The sequence below is a fragment of the Bombina bombina genome, chromosome 1, assembly GCF_027579735.1.
Source record: "Bombina bombina isolate aBomBom1 chromosome 1, aBomBom1.pri, whole genome shotgun sequence".
NCBI classification, from domain to species: domain Eukaryota; kingdom Metazoa; phylum Chordata; class Amphibia; order Anura; family Bombinatoridae; genus Bombina; species Bombina bombina.
The window spans coordinates 246,034,930-246,048,027 of NC_069499.1; the positions used below are offsets into that span (position 1 = coordinate 246,034,930).

The 13,098-nt window shown below is 36.3% G+C and overlaps 1 protein-coding gene across 1 annotated transcript in view; it reads left to right on the forward strand.

Moving 5' to 3' along the window:
• The first annotated feature begins 214 nt into the window (after positions 1-214).
• Positions 215-13,098, forward strand: part of BMF (Bcl2 modifying factor) — a 91,749-nt gene continuing 78,865 nt past the window's right edge. The window contains exons 1-2 of the mRNA XM_053697907.1: positions 215-283; positions 11,971-12,275. Coding sequence (XP_053553882.1) covers positions 243-283; positions 11,971-12,275 — 346 coding nt within the window. The 5' untranslated portion in view covers positions 215-242. The remainder of the gene's footprint in view (positions 284-11,970; positions 12,276-13,098) is intronic.

Below are 13,098 nucleotides of genomic sequence, written 5' to 3' on the forward strand. Positions count from 1 at the left end.
AGTGCATATAGTAAACACCAGTAAGCGTGTACACCATACTGTGAGTGAGATTACACTCACCTAGTCACACACTGTAATTATACACTCAGATTGTATACTGTTATGAGAGTAGGTTACACACAGTTCAAGATCAAGAACACAGACAGCACGACACAGACATGCCCTGAGTCAGGCACTGGAGGCCCCTCCTGCCAATCACTGCAGATCCCTCCCCAGCCTTAGCCAGCTCACTGTTCACATTCATGCAGCTTACAGCTACCGGGAGGAGAACTGAACTTTGCAGGTAAGAAGTGAGACACCGGGTGCTTTGTTTAATTGGGGGAGAAGGACCTGTGTAGTAAAGTGTTTATGTATCAGAGATGGGAAGCCCAGGATTTGTTGTGAAACTAAGTAAGGTTTGCCAGGTGATTTGGGAACATAAGGGAAGTTTAGATTTTTCTGTGCAGGTAGGAAGAGGGTACTCAGCTAGACTGATGGTAAGTAGGGGATGGCAAGGCTGGATTGTAAAGTTGGGGTACCTAGGCTAAGAGGGGGCATTTTAATAATCATGCTAAGAATAGGAAATTAAGGGTTAAATAATTGTAGTAGATGGTGGGAACAGGTTGATATTTCACTTAATGAGATAACATAGTTTAACTGTGCATATGGGATGGGGCAATAGGTGAGTCGAGGACTTGTTTTACAAGCGTCTAGGGGAAACTTTAATATTTACAAAGTGGTTTGAAAGTATTACACCTGTCAGAGGTGCAGAATTATATGAAATGTTCATTAAAATAAGGTGTTTAATGTGCTATTAGTTATTCATTAGTTATTTTGATAGGGGAAATTATATATATTTAGGAATGTTTGTCTCTAAAACATGGCAAATGATCTTTTATGTCCCATATCCTTCTGTGTGCAGGATTAGGAAGGGCTGCTCACTATTCCTGGCATCAAAAAGATAAAGAATTTTTAAAAATGGTTAGAGGCAATAGAAAGTGCCAATATCAAGCAAAATAATTCTGAAGCATATTAATCCCACCAGATTCAGCTATTCACGGCTCCACCTTGAAACTAATAGCTGCCCCCTTCAAAGATTTTATTAACCTGTTTAATCTCAACTAATTTAGTTAACCACATTATAACACAAAAAGGTTAATTACAATTAAATTAAGGTACACATTTATATTGCCATTCAAATTGTTTTAGCAATGTGATTTTGTCACTGGTGGCTTGCCAAGCTAGGGTTGTATTGGGATAAGGCAGCAGCAGATGTCAGGTTTAGTAGCAGTATCTGAAGCTGAGCGGCCAGCTGTGAGCTGCACATCTGTCTCATAAACCCAGATAGTGCTGATGTATAAAATGAGAGCTGGCAGGGCAGGATCCTGTTGGGATTAAATTGCCTGTCTGTTTTAGGAAAGCTTGAAATTAGAGGAAAAATGCTCCAGGATATTTCCTCCCCCGTTTTCTTGCTATTAAACTGCAAGAAGAGTAGGAGCTGAATTCAGAGGGATAGGAAATACAAAATTAAAATGGCATGATTCAGACAGATCATGTCAATTTAAGACACATTCATTTCTAATTTACTTTTTGTTCTGTTGGTTTGCTTTGTTGAAAAAGAATATGTACACATCCTTCACTAGATGTTTTCAGCTAGCTCCCAGTAGGGCATTGCTGCTCCAGAGCTAGCTTTTACTATGTGTTTACTTAATTTGCATGGGTTAAACACACAGTTGGCAATGCTGCCATAATAAAATGTTCTAACATATAAGATCATTTTCTTTTTGCACTTTTATATCCCTTTAAGCGCCTTTCTCATCCAAGGCCAAAGTGCACTTATGACAGTGACATACTTATGGGTAAGTCCCTTCTAGGATCAAAGTGTACTAATGGCAGTGTCCTGTTTATAACAGCAGGACAAAGTGTGCTAACTGATACTAACAATTTGTTTATGGTCAGTTATCAGCAGAAAACAGATTGTAAAAGACACTATGCACAGCACTGATGTGACAAACCTATAGCAGGAGTGACCAGTGTGGCACTCATAATACATGTGTCCTATTGTCTGCAGTGGTAGTGCTTAATACATTATTTTTTTCCTAATCTCTTTTTTTTTCTGAGTGGAGTCTATGGGGTAGATTTATCATAGTGTGAGCGGACATGATACGATGTAGCATATCATGTCCTCTGCACATCGATAAATGCCGACAGTATAACAGCTGTTTCCGGCGAGCCTGAAGGCTCGCGCACGAACAGGGGCATCAAGCTCCATACGGATCTTAATAAATTGGCCCCTATGTAATGAGTTTATATACAATTGGATAGTTTCATAAAGTTATTGCCAATACAGAAAGTGTATTGGATGTATGGAACTGTCATACAGAAGAGTTGGGATTTGGAGAAACTTTTGATGTTAGAGAGCTGGAAGCGCTTACATAACAATAATTAAGTGATTTAACATTATCAGATGCATGTTTTGTTTTATCTTATGGTCATATGAAACAACAAAATGCTGTTGTCTTGGCAACATTGTTTAGACTATGAATAACCTCCTTATTGTGTGACAATACTGCAAGCAAAATGAATAGGGTTTAGAGAAAATGGGATTTGTACAGTTAGAGACATTGTACTTTTTTACTTTTTTCTTATCTATGAAAGAGCAGCAATATATATATAGATTAAGAAAAAGTTGTTAGAATTGAAAGGTAAACCAATAGGAAGTACAGCTGATATGAAAAGTTGTTTGAATTGAACATCTGTTTAAAAAGACATTTTAATCTTGAAGTGCTCTTCTTTAGATTAACTAAAAAAAATTCTCTTTGAAAGATGTGTCTGTTTAAATGCCTTTTTGGTTAAATTGTTAATTATGTAAGTTTATTGATCTACAAATAAGTAAGAGCAGAGTGTTAGAATCGTCTTGTGTTTGCTGCTGCTAAGCTTTATGTTAGATTCCATGCTCTAACTGTCCCCAAACATGACTCAGCTCTCTCTAGCCGTGTCTGGTCACGTGACGCTTTCATAAACCTCGTTCTGATGATAAACACAACCACCTCTATTACTATACTGTGTTGTTTTGGTTTGCAACGATGGTGGAATCAGCCACCACAGAGCACAGTGGGAAAGGAAATGCCTTTTGTCACTCAAAAGAGGAAGGTTTAAAGAGAAACGTGGCTCCTTCAAACATTTCCTGCGAAATAGTCTTGCAAGATATACGTTAAAACTGCTGGGGATTTGGCTATGGAAGAGTTAATGGGCACAGTTTAACCCTTTGGCTACATCCATTGTTTTTAAGCAGCCAAGTAATGTCAGCATGAAAAAAAGTAAAGATTGTTTATACAGGTTGTACACTAAACACTGGATAAATGTATCACTTTTTATCTATTGTTTTTTTTTTTAATCTTCAGAAGTTGTGTCCATGCAATTTATTTACTTTAGTATCATCCAGTTTACAGTAGTGAGAGCACAGTTGTGGTTTCCGCTCCCAGAACTAAAATTAGCTAAATGGTTGGTTTCTAAAGCTGAAAACAAGAAGCCTGTGTGCTGCTAGCCATCATGTGTAAATGACCTTACTAAAGAAGAAAGTGCTGTAGACTCTGCCAGCATCTGTGGAGGTAATAGGCTCAGGAGCAATGTGGTAAATAAGAGTTTACAGAAAGAAAAGTTACATCAGGGAAAGGCTTCCCAACAAAGGAGGTTGATGTTAAAGGGGACTCACGATTCAGAGCATAACATTTTTAACAACTTTGTAATTTACTTATATTTGTTTCATTATCATGGTATCCGGTGCTAAAGGAGCAGCAATGCACTAGTGGGAGCTAGCTGATCACATCTGGCGAGACAGCGACAAGAGGAATATTTTTGCAGTCGCCAATCAGAAAATAATTCCCAGTAGGGCATTGCTGCTCTTGAACCTACCTAAATATGCCTTTTCAACAAAGGATACTAAGAAAACAAAGCTAATACGATAAAAGAAGTAAATTGGAAACTTGTTTAAAATTGTATGCTGTATATCAATCATCAGTGTAATTTTGACTTTACTGTCCCTTTAACACTCTCTAAGGGAATTAACCTCATTGCAGTAAAAAAAATTGCTGAATAATACAATTTAAGTTGCTATTAAAGGGACAGTCTACACCAGAATTGTTATTGTTTTAAAAGATAGATAATCCCTTTATTACCCATTCCCCAGTTTTGCATAACCAACACAGTTATATTAATTTATGTTTTACCTCTGTGATTACCTTGTATCTCAGCCTTTGCAGACCCTTATCTTAGTGCTTTTGACAGACATGCCGTTTAGCCAATCAGTGCAGACTCATAAATAACTCCACGGGAGTGAGCACAATGTTATCTATATGACACACATGAACTAGTACTGTCTAACTGTGAAAAACTTTCAAAATGCTCTGAGCTAAGAGGCGGTTTTCAACGGTTTAAAAATCAGTTTGAGCCTACCTAGGTTTAGCTTTTCAAAAATATCACCAAGGGACAAAGCAAATTTAATGATAAAAGTAAATTTGAAATTTGTTTAAAATTGCATGCCCTATCTGAATCATGAGAGTTTAATTTCGACTAGACTGTCCCTTTAACCATGTTTAGACTATTTGAAAATGTGTATGTGTTCTTTTTTTTTTTGAGAGCACTAATTTCTTATTGCTACTTGCTCCGCTGAACACAAGGACATGTTTAACCCTTTGCAACCTGTGGTCCAGCTCATATCTGCCAGTCTACAAAAATGCTTTTTCATTACTTGACAGGCCCTGAACCCTAGAAAGTCTGCCCTCTGCTGCTAGATAAGAACAAAACAAATACAGTGATGAATAGCATACAAATTTATTATCTGATTTTTTAAATGCAGGGCTATAAACATAAACTTGCCTGGTATCTCATGAAAAGTCTTGTATGTGTGGCCCTAAATGTAATACTATCTAATCATCCCAACCTCGTTGTTTTAACCCCTTAATGACCACAGCACTTTTCCATTTTCTGTCCGTTTGGGACCAAGGCTATTTTTTACATTTTTGCGGTGTTTGTGTTTAGCTGTAATTTTCCTCCCACTCATTTACTGTACCCACACATATTATATACCGTTTTTCTCGCCATTAAATGGACTTTCTAAAGATACCATTATTTTCATCATATCTTATAATTTACTATCAAAAAAATTATAAAATATGAGGAAAAAATGGAAAAAAACACACTTTTTCTAACTTTGAGCCCCAAAATCTGTTACACATCTACAACCACCAAAAAACACCCATGCTAAATAGTTTCTATATTTTGTCCTGAGTTTAGAAATACCCAATGTTTACATGTTCTTTGCTTTTTTTGCAAGTTATAGGGCAATAAATACAAGTAGCACTTTGCTATTTCCAAACCACTTTTTTTCAAAATTAGCGCTAGTTACATTGGAACACTGATATCTGTCTGGAATCCCTGAATATCCCTTGACATGTATATATTTTTTTTAGAAGACAACCCAAAGTATTGATCTAGGCCCATTTTGGTATATTTCATGCCACCATTTCACCACCAAATGCGATCAAATAAAAAAAAATCATTCACTTTTTCACAATCTTTAGGTTTCTCACTGAAATTATTTACAAACAGCTTATGCAATTATGGCATAAATTGTTGTAAATGCTTCTCTAGGATCCCCTTTGTTCAGAAATAGCAGACTTATATGGCTTTGGTGTTGCTTTTTGGTAATTAGAAGGCAGCTAAATGCCACTGCGCACCACACGTGTATTATGCCCAGCAGTGAATGGGTTAATTAGGGAGCATGTAGGGAGCTTCTAGCATTAATATTAGCTTTAGTGTAGTGTAGTAGACAACCCCAAGTATTGATCTAGGCCCATTTTGGTATATTTCATGCCACCATTTCACCGCCAAATGCGATCAAATTTAAAAAAAAACTTTAAATTTTTCACAATTTTAGGTTTCTCACTGAAATTATTTACAAACAGCTTGTGCAATTATGGCACAAATGGTTGTAAATGCTTCTCTGGGATCCCCTTTGTTCATAAATAGCAGACATATATGGCTTTGGCATTGCTTTTTGGTAATAAGAAGGCCGCTAAATGCCAATGCGCATCACATGTGTATTATGCCCAGCAGTGCAGGGGTTAATTAAGTAGCTTCTAGGGAGCTTGCAGGGTTAATTTTAGCTTTAGTGTAGAGATCAGCCTCCCACCTGACACATCACACCCCCTGATCCCCCCCAAACAGCTCCCTTCCCTCCCCCACCCCACATTTGTCCCCGTCATCTTAAGTACTGGCAGAAAGTCTGCCAGTACTAAAATAAAAGGTATCTTTTAAAAAATTTTTATATTTTTTAGCATATTTACATATGCTGCTGAGTAGTATCCCCCCCTTAGCCCCCAACCTCCCTGATCCCCCACAAACAGCTCTCTAACCCTCCCCCTCTGCCTTATTGGGAGCCATCTGTGGTACTGGTAGCTGTCTGCCAGTACCCAGTTTACAAAAAAAAGTGTTTTTTTTTTCTGTAGTGTAGCTTCCCCCTGCCAGATCATTTATGTATTATTTTTTTTTACTTTCCTTTCCCCCCCTTTTCCCACTTTTCTCCAACAAATTTTCTGTAGTGTAGCGGTTCCCACCCGCTCCCTCCCCGTGCACGTGCCTGCCCCTGCCGCCCCGTGCACGCGCTCGTGTCCGGGCGCTACCCCGCCTCCCTCTGCATTACAGGAGCCATCGATGGCCGCCCACCCGCCTCCCACGTCGGCTCCTACCCACCAACGATTGCGGCCATCGATGTCTGGTGCAGAGAGGGCCACAGAGTGGCTCTCTCTGCATCGGATGGCCAAGGATGGTTATTGCAGGATGCCTCGATATCAAGTCATCACTGCAATAACCGGAAAGCGGCTGGAAGCGATCAGGATCGCTTCCACCGCTTTCCAAGACCGATAACGTACAGGGTACCTCCTCAGACATTAACTGTATTTTTTTGAAAGACGTACCCTGCACGTCGGTCATTAAGGGGTTAAACAGATACAGTATTTTTAATGTGTTTTTAGATTTGCTATCACTACTAAATTACTTATTATTAGTATCGGTTATTTGTAGAGCGCCAACAGATTCCGCAGCGCTATACTTGGATTTGTGTCTGAAATTTGCAAACAGATATTCTATCTTAAAGGACCACTCAATGCAGTAGAATTACATAATTAACAAGTGCATAATAAAACGACAATGCACTTACTCTGAATTTCAAATAAGCTGTAGATTTTTTTTTCTGACAAATTTATTTTTTCTCCAATTTTCTGGCCCCTGTATCATGTGACAAACATCAGCCAATCACAGACTAGTATACACATACCCTGTGAGCTTGTGCACATGCTCAGTAGGATCTTGTTCCCCAGAAAATGTAAATATAAAAAGAATGTGCAAAATTTTATTATGGAAGTAAATTGGAAAGTGACTTAAAACCGCATGTTCTATCTGAATCATAAAAGTTAATTTTGACTTGTTTTCGTTTTTTAGTTGTATGTGTTGCCCTGAAACTGATTTTTCTCAGGCAAAGGAGTAGTTAGATATTTATACATTTAATATGATCCATGCCAAGTCAGCTTAAAGGGGTAGTATACACCAATTTTCATATAACTGCATGTAATAGACACTATTATAAAGAAGAATACGCATAGATACTTACTTACTTAGAAGCTCCCAGTTTAGCACTGTTGATGAGGTTAGTCTGGGACACCCACTGAAATAGGCTGGGAAAACAAGAAGAGCAGACCCCCCCTCCCCCCCCCTCATATAAAAAGACAGATAACATAAACAGGACTCTGTAAACGTGTGTATACATCTGACAATGTGGGTGGGGCTTGGTGAGGAAAATCAGCACAATGTTTTTTAAAAAAAATAAGCAAAACTATACATTTTTACATAAACACTCCTGACAAGCTATATAAATGGATCATCTACACAACAATTATGCAAAAAAAAGTCTAGTGTAATGGGGTACCTTTAATAAACACTGTTGTTGATTTTTTTATCCATTGAACTTTTGAATAAATATTTTATACAGTTTGATATATATATATATCACATTCTTGGATTTATCTTTAAAGGGACAGTATACTATAAAATAGTTTTTCCCTTAATGTGTTTCCAATTACTTTTTTTTTACCAGCTACCAGTATAAAATGTATGAGATTGTGTATATGAATTAGCTAGGGATGCACCGAAATTTCGTCCGAAAATGGCGTTTTTCCCCCCCCTGATATTTTCAGTAAAATTATTGTGTAGCATATTTTCAAATTTGACGCTAGGTAACAGCTGCTGTTTGAGTTCATTACTTAACTAGTTCATTATTTGACTTACTGTTTTGCACATTATAACAGTTTTCTAGGACTATACTGGATAATGTTAATTTTCCATTGTTCTCTCCAAGTATTGGTGACTGGTTTACGGACAGATATGAGATGAAGCAGTTATAAATACACAATGTGATAAACTAATGAGATCTGATCATACCTACAAGCTCAACCCATTTTATTAGGTTATGGCTTCAAAACACAAAATCAGCTAATTCTAGTGATGCATCAAAATGCAAATTCTGGACCGAAACTTTGTACTTTGTACTTTGCCGTACACCGAAACCGAAAATTACTTTTTTTTCCAAATAGTAATGCAATTATAAAAAATAAAAAAAACTATTAGACTTTTTAATTAATTTAATTAATTTTAAAGAATCTAAATTGAAAAACTACATCCCAATAAAATAACCACACTTTTATTGAAAGTATCCGACAAAATCTGATTTAACAGCTACCAATTTTATTACCTTATCTCTTCTATACCCCACTGAGAGTGTAATTTCTTCTACTGGCTGTGTTTACACAGCTTGGCATTAAGGCCAAAAACTTTCAGGATAGGTGGGGATACCACAGGCTAAATCAACTATTTCGAATGTCAATATAAGGGTAAAGCAAATACTTGTAAACAATTTAATACACTCCAGCAGGTAAAGTGGATCATTGGAAACACATTAAAGGGGAGAACATTTTTGAGTAAACTGTCCCTAATGTCTGTGAATTTATTGCCTTCCATGGGACAAGTGAGCATGTATACACAGTATAGTATATTGCAAAATGCAAGGTAGAGATTACTATCTGTTCATCACTTCCTCTCTTTAGGGTGCTGCTTATTGCCTAAGTTGAAATGAGTAGTTTCTCAGACTTGAACACCTTGGACAGGAATTTAAAGACCACCAAGCACAGTAGAATTACATAATCAATAAATGCATAGTAAATAGACAGTGCAAACATACTTAGTTTTATTTTCACATGTAGATTTTTTTTTTTCAGTCAAATTGCGGTTAGTTTTATTTTCCTTCCCACTGCATCATGTGACAGCCATCAGCCAATCACAAAATGCATATTTGTGAATCTTGCACATGCTCAGTAGGATCTGGTGCCTCAGAGACTGCATATTTAGATAATGGATGTAAATTGGAAAGTTGTTTTAAATTGAGTGCTGTATCTGAATCATGAACGTTTAATTTTGACTTTTGTTTTTTTTAACTGTGCTACAGTTTCGTCCTGTACATGTCACTCCTCTGTAAATCAATTTAGAAACTGTACTGGGGAATATATAGGCTCTTTATTACTAGATGTATGTTTGTGATTGGCATTAGTGTCTACATGTGATACCATCCTTGAGTACATATGGGTTGAAAAGTCAGAGAATACCTCCTGCCCCATATGAGAGCATGACCTTCAGATTATACAGCCCTGTGGTACCCCCACTGGGGTACCCTGAGCATAGTATCTCTAAATGTATAATGAGAATCCTTGCCTATAATCTAATTAAAGTATAAGACTCCGCTTCAAAGCAACCCACTACGTACGAAGCTTAGAAGCTAAATGCATAGTTCTGAGATTTACACTAGATCTTTCCAAAATAGTTTTTTGTAATAGTTTTTCTCATTAAAACAGTTACTATTGTGTTTGTGTGATATATATCTCTTCAACTTGTGTAGTAAATGGTTAAACTGTCAGGCACTGTGTGTATAGGAGAGCCTCTACAGATGAACAAACATTAACTAAGGAGGTGAACAAGTTCATCGCTCAAGGCCAAGTAACACAGTTGTTATTTAAACATATATCAGGTTTGTGAAATTATTATCAATAAATACATTACCACTGCTTGAAATTCGCCCAGTTTAGATTTTCTGTGAATAATATCGCACTCGGTTACAGACCCACGTTACATGACTCTTTCTGATTAAAGGGAACCCAATTTTTTTCTTTTGATTCAGATAGAGCATGCAATTTTAAGCAACTTTCTAATTAACTCCTATTATCAATTTTTCTTCGTTCACTTGCTATCTTTATTTGAAAAAAAAAAAAGGCATCTAAGCTTCTTTTATTGGTTCAGACCTCTGGACAGCACTTTTATATTGGTGGATGAATTTATCCACCAATCAGCAAAAATAACCGAGGTTATTCACCAAAAATGGGCCAGCATCTAAACTTACATTCTTGCATTTCAAATAAAGATACCAAGAGAATGAAGAAAATTTGATAATAGGAGTAAATTAGAAAGTTGCTTAAAATTGCATTCTCTATCTGAATCACAAAAGAAAAAAATTGGGTTCAGTGTCCCTTTAAGGATATTTTCAAACCTATATCTTTCCCCTTTAACAGCTTGATGATGGGGTATTTAATAGGACTTTTACCTGTTTAACCAAATTAATCCCTCACACTGTTATATTTCACTCTAATAGTGCAACCAAATTTTTTAAGGTTACACTATAATGACAAATATGTTTTACACTAAAGTATGCATGTATATATACTGTGTGTGTATATATATATATATATATATATATATATATATATATATATATATATATATATATATATATATATATATATATATATATATATATAGTGGGTGCATTGGGGATATTATTTGGGTTTCTGTACCCACTATATTTATTATTATATTTATTATTGTTGTTTGTAGAGCGGCAACAGATTTTGCAGCTCTAATATTTTGGTTATGAAGGGATTATTCATTATATTTGTGTATTGGCTATTAACCTGTTACTGAGCACACTTAAAGGGACACTGAACCCAATTTTTTTCTTTCGTGATTCAGATAGAGCATAACATTTTTTTTTTATATATGTCTTTTTATTAAAGAGGATTCAGGAATACAACATGCAGTCGAATACAGAGAGGATAAAAATTCAGAAATTGTTCAATGTCACAATCATTAGTTATACGAAAAACAAAGGATAATAAAAGAAAAAAAAAAAAATTAAAGATTTTTCTTATACATACTAAGTGATAGTTGAGACATAAATATTGTAACTTAATTCAATACAAAATACAATCTTTGGTTGTTCTCAATTACCCAAATATTCTCATAACCTGTTGCCTGAATCCTCTTGCAGAGCATAACATTTTAAGCAACTTTCTATTTTACTCCTATTATCATTTTTTTCTTCGTTCTCTTGCTTTCTTTATTTGAAAAAGAAGGCATCTAAGCTTTTTTTTTATTCAGAACTCTGAACAGCACTTTTTTATTGGTGGATGAATGTATCCACCAATCAGCAAGGACAACTTAGGTTTTTCACCAAAAATGGGCCTGCATCTAAACTTACATTCTTGCATTTCAAATAAAAATACCAAGAGAATGAAGAAAATTTGATAATAGGAGTAAATTAGAAAGTTGCTTAAAATGTCATGCTCTATCTGAATCACGAAAGAAAAAATTTGGGTTCAGTGTCCCTTTAAATTTTTTTCTCTTCTTGAATAATTTAAAGGCTAAGGGGATACTCCAGGGAAGGGGAACATAAGTGTTTCACAGACCTATTCTTTGGCTTTCTCAGTTCCCCACTATAATTTTTGTAAACTGTGGAAGGTCTTCAAATGGCTTTAAAGCTACATATGAATATATGTGTTACATTCATTGTTATCATGTGGCTAAACTCTCTAACCAGTTCATTATTCCCCACAGACCTGATGAGATGGAGCAAGATAGTTTCCCTGACTCTGATGAACTAGACGATGATGTGTTTTATCCAGATGATTTTGGCTTCCGAGATCAGCAGCTGACCTCACCTTCCATGTTCACATACAGTCAGTCGTATACATGTCTGCTGGGGAGGTTCCAGCTATTCCCACTGTCACATTGCTGCGGCCCAGGCTGCAGGACCATGGAATGTAAAGACAAGGCCACGCAGACTCTAGGGCCAACGTGCCTCAGTCGTGACATCATGTTGCCATGCGGAATCACAGAATCTCCACAGAGACTTTTCTATGGTAAGGAGACTTCTTGCACTGAGATTTGGCTTGGAAACTTCAACCCCATCGTTATGACATTTTCTGCATATACAATTCCACTAAGCTCCACTTCCCAAAGATCAACTGAGTGGGTTTTATACAAATCTATTCATATTTGGATGTGTGTTTCATTTCTTTACAGAAATATAGGAGATCTACATTAAGTTTTAAACTTCTGATCCAAAGCCCATAATTCGTACTGGATAAAAGCATAGTACAGTCAAAATTAAACTTTTATGATTCAGATAGAGTATGCAATTTTAAACAACTTTCAAATGTATTTCTATCTAGTTTGCGTTGTTCTTTTTGTATACTTTATTGAAAAGCATACCTGGGTAGGATCAGGAGCAGCAATGCACTACTGGAAGCTATCTTCTGATTGGTGCATGCACATATATACCTTGTGTCATTGGATTATCTGATGTGATCGGTTAGTTTAGATTAGTGCATTGCTTCTCATTCAAGAAAAGATACCAAAAGAACGAAGCAAATATGATAAGAAACATTTAAAATTGTGTGCTCTGTCTGAATCATGAAAAGGAAAAAAATGGTTTAATTTTCCTTTAAACTGCAGCACAAAAACATAGAGAACATATTGTCTGGCCAAGAAAATAATAATAAATATATATGTGTGTGTGTGTGTGTGTGTTGCGGGTAAAATCAGATATTCGGTAATCCTAGGATTACCCGGGTAAAACGGACATCACCCAAGCTGGGCTGTGAGTAAAGCCCAATGTATGATCATATATTCCCTGAGAGTGCGGAGTTACCACCTCATCAAACATATGTAGCATGCACTGTA